General features: G+C 41.9%; 1 protein-coding gene across 6 annotated transcripts in view; it reads right to left on the bottom strand.

Annotated features, from left to right (window-relative positions):
* Positions 1 to 18,113, bottom strand: part of LOC123517153 (chitin synthase chs-2-like) — a 91,919-nt gene that overhangs the window by 68,859 nt on the left and 4,947 nt on the right. For all 6 annotated transcript variants that reach the window (XM_045277114.1, XM_045277113.1, XM_045277115.1 and 3 more), the window contains exons 2-4: positions 14,094 to 14,201; positions 7,201 to 7,318; positions 6,377 to 6,515 (exon numbers count right to left, since the gene is read on the bottom strand). In XM_045277114.1, coding sequence (XP_045133049.1) covers positions 6,377 to 6,515; positions 7,201 to 7,318; positions 14,094 to 14,201 — 365 coding nt within the window. The remainder of the gene's footprint in view (positions 1 to 6,376; positions 6,516 to 7,200; positions 7,319 to 14,093; positions 14,202 to 18,113) is intronic.

Here is an 18,113-nt window from a genome sequence, read left to right on the forward strand (position 1 = left end):
AAAGGTGAGACTACCATGGTATACGTAACTAGACGACCTGAAAATAAAGGGAAGAGAGGATGTCTGGCTCATGTGTAAAGAAAGGGAAGATTATAGCAAAGTGAGAGGGCTTGTGGTGATGCACGGAGAAAAAGTGAGGGTGGAAAGGGTACGAAAGGAACGGGTTTCCAGCAGTACTTGACTTCCCTCCAGGATGTAAAGAAATAACACAAATCACCCAGTAAAGACTGAAGGATTCCGAGACAAGGGAATGAAAACGGGAAAGACAGGAATGGTGAGTTGCTTGAAGGAAGGTGATTCACGGTGTTGCTATTCACGTAGGCAGTGTATACAGGGGATAGATAGATTAATAAATACTCAAGGCAGTAGCTTGACGACCTGAGTTCCTTGCGTGACATATGTTACTGATAAACGGGAGTAGCATAAGTGGTGCCGGGAGGTAGTGGAACAGGAATAAGCTGGATAGAATAGGTGAAGGAAAACCCCAATAACATGAAGATTAGTCACTATCTGGAGGGAAGGTGACAGTAAGAGTACGGAAGTTAGTGAAAGAATAACAGAAATGAGTTACGGAACAAGATGTGGGTGGACGGTGCTATGAAGGGACGAATAAAATCCTCGCAGGGAGGAGTGAGGCAAGCAGGAAGAATGCTCCCACACCTCAGGAGACTCTCAAGGCTGACCACCCTGAATGTGATGAACGACGCAACTCATGACAACGAGACAACATCTTGTTAATGTATGTCATGATTCATACCATTTACATGTTCACCTACACGTATTTCTACGCATTATATTCATTACAAAGCAATTTTCTTTACACATAAAATAACCCATAAGATCACATCACCTACAGAGGCGCATACGAGGCCAAGGGACTGGCGGCCCAGGAGGGAGACTTGTGTCAGCGATGCGGTCACAGAAAATCGTCACTGCATGCAGGACTGAGGAGAGCACCACACGCGGTCCGCCGCCCGCTACCCCACACTTTCACTTGTTCAACAGCACCGGATCCATTGTGGGCTCTTGCTTCATCGCGTCCGACTTCCCGCAGAACATGTCTAGCAATCCTAAGTATTCTTATTCATATCCAGTGGGACTTCAAGATTCATGTAAAATTTACTTAATTTCTTTTTTCCTGTTTTTAAATACCACACGTCTAAGACAGATCTATGGACTACTGTGACGTAAACACTCAATGTTGTCGATGTCTTCGCCGCGCACTGCCAATATGTAAGGTGCAATGAGTCCCGAGGTGAGTTGCTTGGGTGTTTCGGGGTGCTCTCCAGTCAGTTGGGTGCCCAAGGATAGCGCTGCCGAAAAATTGGGCAGCACCTGATCTGCTCTAAATGGGTGAACATACGTATGTATAGGGTGTCATCAGAGCACCAGGATATAGCGGAAGGAATGTTCACCGCGAGGAAGGAAGACAAAGCGAGGCAAACCAAGACGTTACTCACACCTGCTCTTCATGACAACGAAGGTCAACCACACACTTGATCATTTAGAAAATTCTATTTCGATCTTAAGCTTCAAAAGAGGGACCTTTAAACCTTCTCCCCAGTATTATACAAAGACAATGTGAGGAAAATAGTATATTTTCATACAAAATTTGCAACCAAAGTGGAGATTCAGAATGCTGATGCGAATAGGAATTCATCATATAGTTGGTACCTTGGACTTCCCCTGCGAACCCTTCTCGACGCTACAGTTTGGTTCATAACACTCAAAAGCTCACTGGTCCTCGGAGGGCATGGCAACAATATGTGACTGACGGAACCCACCTCCACAAAGCTTGAATCCCGCCAGAGCCTGTTGTGCTCAGTGATGCTGTTGTCATGGGAATCCCCATAGGACCTTAGTTTTTAACTTACTCCCACTTTCACCTGTAGCACAAAGGGATGGAGGTGCGTGCGTGTGTTAAGTGGACATATAAACTATAGTAAGTACTACTGCTCACATGAATCAGATCAGTGACCTTACACACTCTCGACTTGCAAAATGCTATTGCTTCTCGCGTACATTGACGTGCTATGCAGTGTGTGTGTGTGTGTGTGTGTGTGTGTGTGTGTGTGTGTGTGTGTGTGTGTGTGTGTGTGTGTGTGTGTGTGTGTGTGTGTGTGTGTGTGTGTGTGTGTGTGTGTGTGTGCTTGTGTGTGATGTGGGCCGGGTTGAGTCAAGGTTAACAGGTGGTGCAGCAAGGTCCGCCCGCCGCCCCGCCGCCACCCTTCACTTCTCTGCTCACACGGCGGAGGAGCGAAAGGTCCGCGGAGGAAGGGTGTACACACACACACACACACACACACACACACACACACACACACACACACCGCGTAGTGTAGTGGTTAGCACGCTCGACTCACAATCGAGAGGGCCGGGTTCGAGTCCCGGTAAGCGGCGAGGCAAATGGGCAAGCCTCTTAATATGTGGCCCCTGTTCACCTAGCAGCAAATAGGTACGGGATGTAACTCGAGGGGTTGTGGCCTTGCTTTCCCGGTGTGTGTTGTGTGTTGATGTGGTCTCAGTCCTACCCGAAGATCGGTCTATGAGCTCTGAGCTCGCTCCGTAATGGGGAAGACTGGCTGGGTGACCAGCAGACGACCGAGGTGAATTACACAAACACACAACACACACACACTAAATCGAGAAGCACGCAACCAATGGGAATATTCTGAATTTCTCTACGTCTTGGCAATAACAACAAGACCACCTCCCAACACCAGATGATCCAATTCACACAGTAGTCGCAGGAAACGCTTATACTTTGCTCCCTCAGCATCTGTATGGCCTTGTTAACCCTGAACTTAACAAACACTACGAAAACTACCACAACTGTCAGCATCATTAAAAAAAATAGCAGCAGCAGCTACAACAATAATGACAAAATCGAGAACGACAATAACGTAAAATAGAAATAGATGCCAAGAGTGACCTCGATCCATTCCATTCCCATCACCACCGCCACTACTACCATCAATGACAACAACACAACATGCTACGCTGCGGCGTAGGCGAGCTGAGTTGACAGTTCCTAGCTTCTAAAGCGATGGATGACAGTACCCTATGGTTCCTTGATGTGGAAGAAGAGGAGTTTTTAATGTGATCTTTAGCCTTAATTAATAAGAGGTAAAAGATTCTGTGAAAGAAAATATGAAACGACTCGATTGTGGTGAAAATCATCATCTTATTCAAGAGCTAGAAATGGATGAGGAGAAATTTCGACAGTATTTCAGACTGACTCCATGTCAGTTCTCTGAAGTTCTGTCATTCATTGAACAAGATATTAAGAAACAAGACACCAACTACAGGACATCCATCTATCCTCCTACCACCAGATGATCCAATTCGCACACAAGCCGCAGGAAACGCTTAAGGTCGTTTCACACCAGAATACCTCAATATATTTCCAATAGGAGTGTTCACACCAGATGCGAAACTGTGGAACACTTGCCACCCCACATCGCGCGCACAGATTCCAAGATCGCCGGGCAGGCCATTTTTCTGGTCAGAGCATTGATGACAAATGGCCCCCTGGGACTCCCGCTTTTGTGCTTTCATCTCCAGAGGTCCACACCTTTTTTTGACCACACTGACCTGACTCCTCAACTCTCCCTCACTTTGACACTCACTCACTGTCCTTCACCTTGAACAGATGAATTTCCTGTAGCTGGTGACTTGCTTCTTAATATCTTGTTCATTAAATGATAGAACTTCAGAGAACTGAGCTGGAGTCAGTCTGACATACAAAGGAATACAAAGGAAAGAACAGACAGCAACAGCCCTACGTGGCTTAACGAGGCTGTCTGTGTGCCTATTCTACCACTACAGGTTCTAGGAATTAGAGACTGAAGGACAATAGGCTTCAAGGAAAGTTAAACAAAAAGGTTACAGGGAGAGAGAAAGTCAAAGATGTGATAGGAAAGGTTGAAAGAGAAATATTACCATCTAGTACAGTAACTAAGAAGATATTTTATGTAGGAGCAAAGTACGTCATTTGAGGGATTGATGCGAGGTGATTGTCCAACCTTTAAAAGTTTCTATTGTATTACTACAGACAACATGTGCTGGGAAAGAGTTCCAAACATATACAATTCTATTAAAGAAATAATATTTAGCCTCTTCTGATCTGAAACGCTGACCTATAATATTGTAATCATTATTTCTAGTGGTGTTGGTACTGTCAATGATGAAATAGTCTGTACCTCTCCGCACGGAGAGATACAGACTATTTCATCATTGAACTGCACGTGATGGAGTCTTGCCCCCTCACACAGCTACTGCGAGAACACCACTTCGTACCATGGCAAGAACTCATGACAAAAGAACCGCAAGTTGCTGCAAAAATTATTCACTCATTACTGTCTGTATACCATTGATATCTGTCAAAATGTTGTATATATATGCGCTACCTGCACATACTACATGCATACTACCTCACATCCGTTCTTAATTTGCCTTCTTGCTAAATGTTTTATGTCTGGTCAGGTGGGTCGTAGAACATTATTTTATTGCAGAGGATTTTAGCCAGGCTTAAATATATGTATTGTGTGTTTATGCCTCCATGTTTTAGTGTTTTTTGCTTTTAGAGTTTCGCTTGGAGTTTCTTTTAAAATTTCTTTTCTACCTAGGTGATGATTAACCATTGTCTTATTGAATAATTTTTAGCAAGGTTATCTTTTTTTTTTTTATACCATGTGGGCTTTTCACGGGAATTTATGGGCTAAAGGGGATACTTTTCGGGGTACCTCCTATCTCAAAGCCCACCCGCTAGGAAACCGTTGCCCCGAGTGAGGAAGCCCAACCTACACTCGGACCGTGGACAGGATTCGAACCCGTGCGCTTGGAGACCCCTCGGACCCCAAAGCACGCATGGTTCCACTGTACAACGACGAAATGTCCCTCTGGTTTAGAGTTTACTTTACTTTAGAGATTTTTTTAAAGTTAATATTTTCCCTGCATGATATGTTTAAGATACATGTGTTATAATAACCTAGTATAGTTTTTAATTTTGATGTTTATCGGCTTTGGGTTTCTTTTCATGTAAAATTTTACTGAAATACCTAATTGTGGACTGCAAATTATAAACACTATTTTAATAATGAAACGAAATTTTAAAGATCAATAGACATGAAAATAATATGCTTTGTACAGTACCTATGTATGTACATTTGTGGTCAATAAATATCTATCTATCTATCTATCTATTTACGTTGTCAAAGCCCCAAAACATTTTAAACAGTTCAATTAAGTCTTCTCGCATTCGCCGTTTCTCTAAACTGAACAAGCACTCCTCATAAGGCTTGTTCCGCAGGCGTGGGATCAACTTGGTGACTCTTCTTTGAACTCTCTCCAGCTTGTCTGTATCTTTTTATGTAATAAGGTGACCAGAACTGGACACAGTATTCAAGTTGATTTTAATTTAAAAGACCTTCCAATAGTCCTAACCAATTTGTTTGCTGTTTTAACTATTTCCAAGCAGTGTTTACTTGACTTGAGGTCTGAGATAATTATAGTCCAAGTCTTTTTCCTCATTAACCTTGAGAAACTCAGAACCGTTCACTGAGTAATCAGTATTGTCATTACTATTACCAATGTGCAACACTTTACATTTATCTACTTTAAAGCTCATCTACCACTTGTCTGACCAAGTGGCTAAGCAGTCGCGATAAGATTGTAATAGTCTCTTGTCCTCTGTCGTGACTAATTTATTCATTATTTTAGTATCATCAGCGAACTTAAAGATACTTTACAAGTGAGGCCCTCGTCGATATCATCAACGTAAATAAAGAAAAGAACAGGGCCGAACACAGATCCCTGTGGTACACCACTTAGAACTTCTCGTCAGTTTGAAAATTTACTATCTAAAACAACGCGCTGCTATCTCTCAGGGAGCCAGTCTTCCAGCCATTTGAGAAGTTTTCCATTTGTACCATGTGACTTCCATTTATCTAGTAGCCGGTTCTGGAGAACTTTGTCACAGGTTTTTTGAAAATCTAAATACATGATGAATCATTAAAAAAGTCAAGCAGATTAGTCAGACAAGAACGTCTGTTTCGAAAGCCATGCTGAGTCACTGATTAAATCATTTACTTCTAGAAAGTTCACTAAATTATTGCAAATTACAGTTTCCATTAATTTACATACTGCAGATGTGAGACTGATGGGTCTGTAGTTTATCACCCTCGTTTTGAGATGTCAAATACTTACGTAGGCACGAGAAGGAGGAGGAGGAGGAGGAGAAGGAGGTATAACAACAACTATAACCAGGGGAAAAACAAGTAGAACAATGAGAACATATACAAGAGGATGATGATGATGATAATAACAATTGAAATCGGTGCAGAATGGCGTCAGACAGAAGGAATGCAACACTTACAAAACAAACCGCTTCGTCTCTTGCCGCAGTAGGAGAGTGTCTTGGCTTTCCTGAGCTGTGATGTCATGAGTAGGACGAGCCCCTTCGTGATGACTCCAGACGTCAACACCACCCCGAAGGTGAGGAGGTACGTGAACACCTGCGGCACACAAAAGGAAAGACTCACTACCAGCAAGTGGTCGCTGGGCACAAGCGGTGAAAGATATTGGTGAACGTGGCATGTACTGTACATCACCCACGGCAGAACGTCACCAGTGATGGGCAGATGCTGAATTAAAGTAGACGAACAAAGAAACTGAAAATAGAGAACACCATAAAATGATTTCTGGTCTAGTCATAACCACAAGAAGGCGAGGCGTGAGGCGCAGTGAATTCGATTGGTTGAGTCTGCCGCTGGCCGCACCGTGACCTATTTCTCATGGCGTGCAATGAGCGCAAAGGTGAGCTTTGTCGCTCAACAAAGTATTCTCTGCTCCACTGAACACTGATGCACGTCAAATTAATTAACTTTGATTGAGTGTTTCAAAAAATAAATTTCTCCTGATTTTAAAAGATCTCACCAATGGTCTCGGCATGATACAAACCTTTCCCCAAAAGGCCGCTCTTTATCTGTTGTCAAGAGGCTGATACCTCACCTGACACTGAACCTTAAAAAGCCAAGCCAGTGCTGAGAACAATACTCAGTGATTGAGCTTCACCACTGTTAGTAGGTACAAAGGAATTAAGACGGCAAAGGAAATAAAAATCTTTAATTTAAGAATACAGAAGCTGAGGATCAGACACTTATAGAGCATACGAGCGGCTACGGCAGGGGAGTGACTAACCTTAAGACATTTGATGGTCAGCTCGAGAAATTTTTGACTATCTTGAGAAAGGGAGCTGGTAGAGGGCGGCAAGGTCCGGAACACATCCCAGGCCTTCGTCTCCTGCACGGACCGCCGGCTGCAACAGAGAGATGTATTATTGGAGAGAGAGAGAGAGAGAGAGAGAGAGAGAGAGAGAGAGAGAGAGAGAGAGAGAGAAGCGAGGGTGAAAGAAATTATCAAAAGGAGTAACCAAACAGATAGTTCAGTGACCTTAAAAATGAGTCTTTGGTGGTAAAACAGCACCGGTGTAGTGAAAGCAAGAGCAGCTGTCATGGCCCACAGTACTCGCCCCACCCCCTTGCGCTACAAAACTTTTGAGGAATTGATCTGTTACACTTAAGAGATCCTTGTGTAATTCACCTCGGTCGTCTGCTGGTCACCCAGCCAGTCTTCCCCATTACGGAGCGAGCTCAGAGCTCATAGACCGATCTTCGGGTAGGACTGAGACCACATCAACACACAACACACACCGGGAAAGCGAGGCCACAACCCCTCGAGTTACATCCCGTACCTATTTACTGCTAAGTGAACAGGGGCCACACATTAAGAGGCTTGCCCATTTGCCTCGCCGCTTACCGAGACGGTGTGTGTATGTGTGTGTGTGTGTGTGTGTGTGTGTGTGTGTGTGTGTGTGTGTGTATGTGTGTGTGTGTAATTCACCTTGGTCGCCTACTGGTCACCCAGATATTCTTCCCCATTACGGAGCGAGCTCAGAGCTCATAGACCGATCTTCGGGTAGGACTGAGACCACATCAACACACAACACACACCGGGAAAGCGAGGCCACAACCCCTCGAGTTACATCCCGTACCTATTTACTGCTAGGTGAACAGGGACTACACATTAAGAGGCTTGCCCATTTGCCTCGCCGCCTCCGGGACTCGAACCCGGACCCTCTCGAGTGTGAGTCGAGCGTGCTAACCACTACACTACGCGGTGTGTGTGTGTGTGTGTGTGTGTGTGTGTGTGTGTGTGTGTGTGTGTGTGTGTGTGTGTGTGTGTGAGTGTGACTGGACATCGCTTCTCGTCACGGTGAGCGGAGTGCATGAGGCGGCGGCAACTTTCACCATGACGGCTGGGCTCGATGGGAAAGTCTACCGCCATTCTTGTAGTACACCCACACGCAGCCCAGCACCACTCCACCCACACCCACCTCCCCTACATCCCTACATTCCTGCCCCTTCTCTCGTTACGCTACACCTCCACTCTCCGCTCTGTGACTCTAGAAATCAACACCTCTAAGCCTTCAAACATCAGTACAGTATCTTCGTCTCGACACACAAGGCTATTATCGTTATTATTATTAATACCATTACATTTTTTGATTCCTCATCCTACTACTTTCATTCCTTATCATATAGTGCTCTTCATCCCAGGCCTTTGGTTTTCCGAAATCTAATCTATTTCTTGTATCTGGACCTTACCTTCCTTCCTACCTAACCATCCTTTCCATCGTCCGTCAGTCTTCCAATTCTTCTTCCTCTTCTTCATTCTCTTTCATCTCTACTACTCCTCTTCCTCATTTTACCTCTTCCAACCTTAGTATTTGGTTTTCTATGCAGAGTCGCTGTTTAAAGGGGTTTCTCCCTATTTTTTTTTTTCTCTTTTTTTGGTCTCTCATTTAGCACGCACGCATTTCGACACCCTTTTTCACTCACTGGCAGCTCTCACGCCAGGTTTCCCTATACATGTTTCTAATAGGCTTTAAGTATATATTCTTTGTTCCACTGAGAAATAACATCCACCCTGACACTTACGGCCTTCCTCTTACGCTCACTCATTGCTATGAAGTGATGAGTATCAGTTCAAAAGGTCACCGATATGCTGATGATTTTTCTTTTTTATTCTCTTTCAGTTTAAACAGAAGTAAATAAAGAAAAAAAGAAGAAAATAGAAAAAATAAACATAACTAGACAGATTTTGGTGACGGGTACTACACAGATGCCGGATATGTATATCGGTGCTATCATACCTATTTTCCTGGTCTGTCCTTACTTATCTAATTTATTCGGATTGGCTTAAACCTGAAGCAAAAACTTATTATTGTTGTAGTGGTGAAAACTGTGACTAGTGCAATGTCTTTGTCTGCTTTTGTGTGGTTTCTTTTTGTGTGTGTGTGTTTACTTTCTTGCGTGTGGAGAGAGAGAGAGAGAGAGAGAGAGAGAGAGAGAGAGAGAGAGAGAGAGAGAGAGAGAGAGAGAGAGAGCACTATAATGCAATACGTTCAACATTTCTTAACACACCAGCTACCACACACACAAACAAGCCAAACCAATCCCAGGTGAGAAAGAACCGCAACCCGTGACGACACACTTCACCCCGCGAGTTAATCAGGTGACGACATAATTGGTTTTAACGTGATCTTATCTCTTAGTATACAATGATAACATTTATCTGCATAATCAACATGCAATGAGCAAATGTTGAAAGCCACTGTAATCTTGAAATCTAGTGTACTCCAGTGACCAAAGGAGGAGGAGCAAAGGAACGTTTTCAAAGGGATAGGGTGACATCGAAGCACAAAAGAACAGCATTCTCAAGCGTTTCGTCTTAACGTGATCTAATTGAACTTGTTAAAGTTTTTCAATATTTTCTTTATGCATATTAAAAGTTTTCCAACAATATTATGAATAACATTATAAAAAATCTTGCTAATTACCTCATTGGCTTTTGAGAACAGTGCTAGTGACACGTTGAAGAGTTTAGGAATACATAATTTGAAGACAAAAATGCGGCGGAATAAAGCCTTGAGGAATGTGACACCATTACCTGACGAAAATTTATCACCTTTATCGTTAGCATTATCAATAACCCACTAATTTTTTTCATTTATCTTATCTATACTTGATTACATGTACGCGGAAGCCGACCCCGCGGCAGCACCTGGGTGTGTTATTGATTTACGCGCTGGCAACAGGTGTGGCTGCCATAATACTTACCTAAGTTTATCGTGATAGACATTGTAGGTTTTCATTAATTATCTTTAAAGCGCCAGGTCTGTAATTCCAGGCGTGTCAGTAAGTGTTCTGTCTGCCTGGTTAGCCACGATGAAGTTTTAGAATATTGTTCAAATGTCTAAATGAACGATATGCAAAGGTAGAAGTAGAAGGAAGAAATCACTGCAGGCGTATCGATGCAATTGTGATAAGTATGTGATTTTAAAGTCACGACCGAGGTTTTCTATGATTCTCTCTCTCTCTCTCTCTCTCTCTCTCTCTCTCTCTCTCTCTCTCTCTCTCTCTCTCTCTCTCTCTCTGAAAGGGAACAAAATATGTGAATACGAAGCTGAACACAATTCATCAAAGAACACACTCAAGATGATGAAAATATGATGTCTAGTCCTTGCCAGACTATGTAAATCATAAGCTATGTATAAATGTAGCTGCGTTCCTCTTAACTTGACGAGAGTGATACTGACATTTGGAAGCACCACTGGAACACTTGTCTTTGAGAAAACCAATGGAAAGAGGGAGAGTCTAGATTGACTGATTCTTTGATTGTTGGGAAGAAGCTGCAATATGAGAGAAAGTTGGAGAACTGAAGCGATTATCAAATGAAGATGCAGTAGAGACAGAGAAAGACATGGGAAGGGAAGATTATATTGATGTGATTACGTTATATGTGCGAAAGAAGAGTGGTGAGCAATGAAAGACAATGCAAGAGACGAATGGGAAGACAAAAGCAGAGTTAGCTGGACTGTGTAAAGGAAGACTACGGAAAATAAACAAACAAAAAGACTATGGAAAGACGAAGCGTACATAAAAAAAAGAAAAAAAAATGAAATAAAAAAAATCGACCCATTCAGGCACAGGCAAGGAAGTCAAGAGAGAGAGAGAGAGAGAGAGAGAGAGAGAGAGAGAGAGAGAGAGAGAGAGAGAGAGAGAGAGAGAGAGAGAAAACAAAGATCTAATAAAAAAAAAAACGAATCGCAGATTAGTTCACTCTCACTAACTTTGTAGGAGCACGTAATGATATCACGCCATGCAAGCTCAGAAAGATACGATAAAAAAAAAAGAAGAAGAAAGAAAAGGACAATATTAAGTAAAAAAAAAAAAACGAGTTGCAGACCAGTTCAATCTCACATTGCCGAAGGAGAGCGCTATGAGGTTACACCAAACTCGGGAGGAAAATTAAAAGAACATACCATTCTCGCTATAAAAGTTTACATCATGACGAGTAATACAGTAATTTGATATATTAGAGAGAGAGAGAGAGAGAGAGAGAGAGAGAGAGAGAGAGAGAGAGAGAGAGAGAGAGACGAAACTGGAAGCTAACTAATCTACGTATATCTTTATCACAAAAACAATGCCATTAAGAAGCCATGGGAGAACAAAAGAAGCTAAAGAAGGCGGAGGAGAAGAAGGAGGAGGAGGAGCTTGAGATATAACAGGAAGGGCAGTGGCGGCAATGAGACGGTGACGGGCGGGGGTGGGAATGTGGCGATGGTGATCATGAGAACTGCACAGATAACGACAATGGTAAAAGTAAGAAGGTTGTCATAATGGAGGTGATGGTGGTGATATTTATGATGGTGAAGATATTGATGGCAGTGGTGCATTGAGAGAGATAATGCGCAAGAAAAACAATGAGAGAGAGAGAGAGAGAGAGAGAGAGAGAGAGAGAGAGAGAGAGAAAGAGGCGAGTAAAACAGTAACACATTATCAAAAAGATATTGCGAACCACAATTATGATAAACAAATGTGACTGGACTGTGTAAGGAAGAGTGCAGAGTAGTGCGGCTGTGACACCATTACACGCAGATAAGATAATATGAAGGATTCTATGTATGTGTCATTACTGAAATGAACTGGCAGGAATGATTCGTCATTTGGAGGAAGTGAGATGGAGTATATATATGAGCTTGCTACTTTTGAGAAGAAGAATAGTAATCGGTTTTAGAAAGACTCATGTAGTTTTATATTTATCATTTATTTCTTCCTATCATTTAGAAGTCTTGTATATCTTTATTGTCACTGGTTGGTCTCTTGCATGATTCACAAGTTCTTATTTTTCCTCTCTATACCTGTACACGCAGCTATATTTGAAACGTTCCTAATCTTCAAATGATATGAGTATCTTATGTCACCAATGGCAAGAAAAATCTTTTTAGATATACCAACCAGATTCTTATAGAGTCTCGAGATTAAATATGCATTGAAAATGATAAGAAATAAATAGATGAATGAATAAAAAGAAACTGGATATTTTTTTTCAGAATTAGAATGATGCCACCAGTTTGGTATCTGTATTTCATAAGAAGTGTAAAGGGAAAGCTGTGCTGCCACCAGGTCAATCTATGGTGTTATAGTGACCCTATAACTGTGGCGTGCGGTATATTTGATAAAATGTAAGAGAAAAAAAAGTAAAGAAAGATTAAAGCATACAAATAAATAACATTAAATATTTGTTGAGAATGGGGTTCATGTGATTAAGAAATAAAAGGTGTAATGTATTAATGCTGACGTAATGAAGCATTATAATAGAAGTTGAGTTTAATCATAATGTGTATGCGTGTGTGTGTGTGTGTGTGTGTGTGTTTCACTGTTTGATCTCTGTTTCACTGTTTGATCTGCTGCAGTCTCTGACGAGACAGCCAGACGTTACCCTACGGAACGAGCTCAGAGCTCATTATTTCCGATCTTCGGATAGGCCTGAGACCAGGCACACACCACACACCGGGACAACAAGGTCACAACTCCTCGATTTACATCCCGTACCTACTCACTGCTAGGTGAACAGGGGCTACACGTGAAAGGAGACACCCAAATATCTCCACCCGGCCGGGGAATCGAACCCCGGTTCTCTGGCTTGTGAAGCCAACGCTCTAACCACTGAGCTACCCGTGTGTGTGTGTGTGTGTGTGTGTGTATCGGTGCAGGATGGCTGTTGTATTCCGAAAGTTACACACATATGAATGCTGCAGAATTCTTCTATTAATTTTTAACATCGATATTTTTGTTTGGTGAAGAACAAGGAACAGTTACAAGGAAAGGAATGAATGGAAAATAGTGAATGAGAAAAATGTGACGGGATTAATTTTCAGTTGGAGCGGATATTTCTTTATTATGGAAATAAACTGCATATCACTGAAACCTCCGCGACAATGATGTGTGTCATTCGAGTCTGGACTTGTTTGGAGGGTGTCGCGAGCCTCGTCACTGTTCACTCATCAGCCGCACAAATTAACAGTTTACGGTTAATTGTAATGAATACGTTGTTCATGAATGAAGTCGTCAAAATATGATTTTATTACCCGTGAGGTCACGAGTCCAATTTAAGTGGGTCGTTGTGACTGCTTTGGGCCATACAAACAAGAACAGCTTTAAACCATCAAGCAAGCAAGTCATATCACACCTGTTGGTGCTTGTCAGTCTTCCCCACTATGAAATTACCTCACATAACATGTGGAGTAACGCCAAGCTGCATCACAACCAAGAAAGCTTGTACTGAATGAGATCGATTGGATGAAAAAAAAGGTCGTCCCAACCTAACCTTGCTGTCTGTGGGATCTATATAAGGTCTTTATATATATATATATATATATATATATATATATATATATATATATATATATATATATATATATATATATATATATATATATATATATATATATATATATATATATATATATATATATATATATATATATATATATATATATATATATATATATATATATATATATATATATATATATATATATATATATATATATATATATATATATATATATATATATATATATATATATATATATACAAAATCAAAGCATTAGTCTATATCGTTGCTGCATGTAGCAAGACACAGGACCAAGTGTGTGAGATTAGGACACCACGCAGGGGTCTCACCTGCCGCCGTAGATATCCTGGCTGAGTGGAACATTTTCGTCGTCAGAGAACTCTGGGTCGCTGCCTTCCCCGAGGGGCATCTGGAGGTGCGCGGGAGGTGGCGGCATCCTGTGGCAAGACCAAATAAGATATTAGAAAACAAAGCGCCAGTCACCTGACTCAGCACATACAGGTAATTTACACACATGCACACAATCGCATCTGCCACACACTGACACACTTGAGCCCTAAATCAGCTGAAGTTTGAGTTCACACACACACACACACACACACACACACACACACACACACACACACAGATAGATAGATAGATAGATAGTTTATTGACCACAGCTTACAAGGTTTTATCGTACATATATAATATATCTTACAAATATAATTTTTTTTTTTTTTTAACAAAATTCTCCATCTAATAGCTATAGTCCACATAATAGTAATAACAATGAAAAAATATCACAATACAGATAAGAAATATAGACAAGGTATTCTGATAAACAAAAAGGCGAATTGGCCTACTACATTAATAATACACAGTCAAAATATCATGGATTAATTTACATGATTTATCAAAGGCTAAAGTTTTTATCAAAAAGCTCTTCCATTTTTCTGATATTATATTGGACTCTCAAAGCTGTTGTTAAAGGACACACCTCGACCACACACACACACACACACACACACACACACACACACACACACACACACACACACACACTTGTTTATTGTTTTCCTTACATTTTGCTTCTCTGCCACCTTATATACGTTTGGTACAAAGCGATGCATGAACGATTTTTCAGATGTTTTCGAGACGTTGCTTGACACTCCTTACATGAAAACCTCGTGTTAGTCATTCGTGTCAATGAACGATAGCACTGATCTGCCGTCGGTGCCCGCCACCGCCAACACCGCCTGCTTGGGTGCAGGGAAACCTATAGTGATTCGGTGGCCTTGGAGGGCAGGATTGAAGGGCGGGCGATACGGAGTAGGAGGAGGGGGACATAGGAGCGGAACATACCAGGATGAGGATGTGACGTCACCTCGTTTTAGCGACAGATGTAAGTACTGTACAAGAATGCAACAGCCTACCATGCCAAATTTTCTCGAGAATACAGTAAACACACAAAAGTAAGACCGCGCCAGAACATCCTGGGCGACGTACTGTTAAGGTTGAGTTCTGGCGTGGGCGATTGTGGGCGTAGGCGTAGGCGTGGCGGTGATTCAGTCCAGCGGCACCACAAACACTTCACCCTTCCTTCTTAGGCGCATTTCTTTTCATTTACCTATTTTTTTACTGTTAAAACAAAACAGTTTGCCATAAAGAACTTCGCCCCTCTTTTCCATCTCACCTCCCGAGCAGACAAGAAAACGTGCCTTTTCATCTAGCAGTGCGTGACCCGCGTCACCACTCCAGACCTGTGCTTTGTCATTCTGGTTGGTGTTGTCTTGAAGGACACCTGTTGTTTGCAGAAGACAATACCGTCACGAATCATTAATTTCAAAGTTTGTTGGTGTGTGTTATAGCAAGTCCCATCCACATTGTTTCCTATCACATCAATTCAATGACGCTTCGTGTAGGAAACATTTTCATGTCTCCTTTATGAAACCTATCAGTCAGAAGGTTCAGGTCACATCCATCATCGAGACATCCCACTTTTCTCGCTAAGGAAAGACACACCATCACTTGGCTTACATTTATCTTGGCTAAACATTGCAGTATTCAGCTTCCTGAGACTCTAATATGATTGCCCTGCTTGGCTCTCCTTCCTAACGGTCACACGGAGAGACCAGCTGTACGATCATTTTCATTACCTTGCTTTCTGCACCAGTCACTGGGCTCACCATCCACCAGGCTGAAGCGGATCCTCGCAAACTAACAGCTGCACATCAGGATGTCAATGAAAGGCTTCCCACATCATTCCCTCGCGTCAGTACAACTTACAACAGCTACCCACTGACCTTCCCCATGCGAACACATTCTTTGTTACCACCTCCTCATACTATTTAAGGTAAAAAATTACTTATTCAAGAACAGAGCCCAACATGGAATGTAAATACAATGTTGTTTTTTTTTTTTTTTATGTATCTAAAAGTGTGTCGATTCATAACGTCATATACAGATGTACTCACTCTATAATGGACACATATTTTCGAAAATCACTTCACAAGGTAATGTTTTGGTAGTCGTGTTCGTGACGGTGCGGGAGTGATTCATTACGATGGTTCTCCCGTGGTGTCCCTTCCAGTGGCTTCCTGACTGACATGGATTTTGAGGTCCCAGATTTAGGCGGCTCGCAGCTGCACTGGATCACCTCAGTCTCCTTGACTTTAGATTGTGTGATGACGTAAGTAATGACGAAAACAGTTATGTCCAACTTTGGTGTTTAGAAGTTGAAAATTATTAAGTGTCAAAAGTATTGGTAAAACAATTCAGTTGTGAGTGACAACAGGAAAACACACACACACACACACACACACACACACACACACACACACACACACACACACACCGCGTAGTGTAGTGGTTAACACGCTCGACTCACAATCGAGAGGCCCTGGTTCGAGTCCCGGAAAGCGGCGAGGCAAATGATCAAGCCTCTTAATGTGTGGCCCCTGTTCACCTAGCAGTAAATAGGTACGGGATGTAACTCGAGGGGTTGTGGTCTCGCTTTCTCGGTGTATGTTGTGTGTGATGTGGTCTCAGTCCTACCCGAAGATCGGTCTATGAGCTCTGAGCTCGCTCCTTAATGGGGAAGACTGGCTGGGTGACCAGCAGACGACCGAGGTGAATTACTCACGCACGCACACACACACACACACACACACACACACACACACACACACACACACCGTCATCCAGTGGGGACACAAGGGGTGGTGGGCGAACATATTCTACTTCCCACGGAGATTTCATTGCAGCGACAGATAGCGAACCGCATCAGGGAGCTGCCCGAAGCACTAACGCAGGGACGCCACCTTCAGTATCGAAAATCAGTAACAGTGAGAAGAATGCAATTGGATACCACTGCTTCCTGAGGGACGCTGCATCCTTGACAGGACGTAAAGCTTCCTTAAACAATATGCATACACGATTGTTTAATTTTTCTAACATTGCACAAAAAGGCTTTCCTGAGTTGAATGAAACAAGACGCATTCGTATAACGTTGATGAATGTTGTAACGATAACATCGTACGATAAAAGAAAAAAAAAATTATCTTAATAAGTCACAACATGATGTTCTTACACATTATATTCAATTCCTGCTCCAAACATGTGACGTCACCTTATCCGGGATGAACACATTTTTCTCAAATATTTATGTATCATATGATTCATCCATGTCGTTAAGTATTTTCCAATAATAACGATTTACTTCGAAAAAACAAACAAACAAAAAATTACGACCACATTTGAAGTGGTGACTGTTTAAGGTAATGGTTTCCATCATAAAGCAAATAATCCTCTTTATGTTGACAGCGTTTCCGTTGGAGGTAAACAAACAGCCTTGGTACAAGACGTCATGTCCTGAATTTAATAACAGCCGCGGCCTTGGTCCTGCCTGTCAGTGGGCACATCGCTGCTTATGTTCATATTGGCACCAGGAAGACTACTCCCAATTGTTGCTGAGCTTTGATTTACGTAGCAGATTACGTACAGACAATAACTGATAAGCTTACGCTTCGTTTGAGAAGGAAGAGTGAAAACGTTAAAATTCTTGACAACCTGGGAAATCAAGAGGAATTTTATACTCATGATTCCTGTATGAATAAGCACATTTCTTAATCTTCATTATGATTGAGTGAACATTCGCATTACTTTAAGGTCGAAACGTTACAGTACTCAGGAGCTTCATCTCATTTTCAAGAAAATTATAGAGTACAAGCTTTCTAAAAAAAAATATGTGAACTGGAATTTTTAAATAAGAAATGAATACATAAGAAATGGTTTTGAAAATTTTTATATTTCTTTCTGGACGTCTCCTAAAGTAAGTACAATCACTGTATGTGGCCATCCGCCAAAAA

The sequence above is a fragment of the Portunus trituberculatus genome, chromosome 41, assembly GCF_017591435.1.
Source record: "Portunus trituberculatus isolate SZX2019 chromosome 41, ASM1759143v1, whole genome shotgun sequence".
In the NCBI taxonomy this organism is placed as follows: Eukaryota; Metazoa; Arthropoda; class Malacostraca; order Decapoda; family Portunidae; genus Portunus; species Portunus trituberculatus.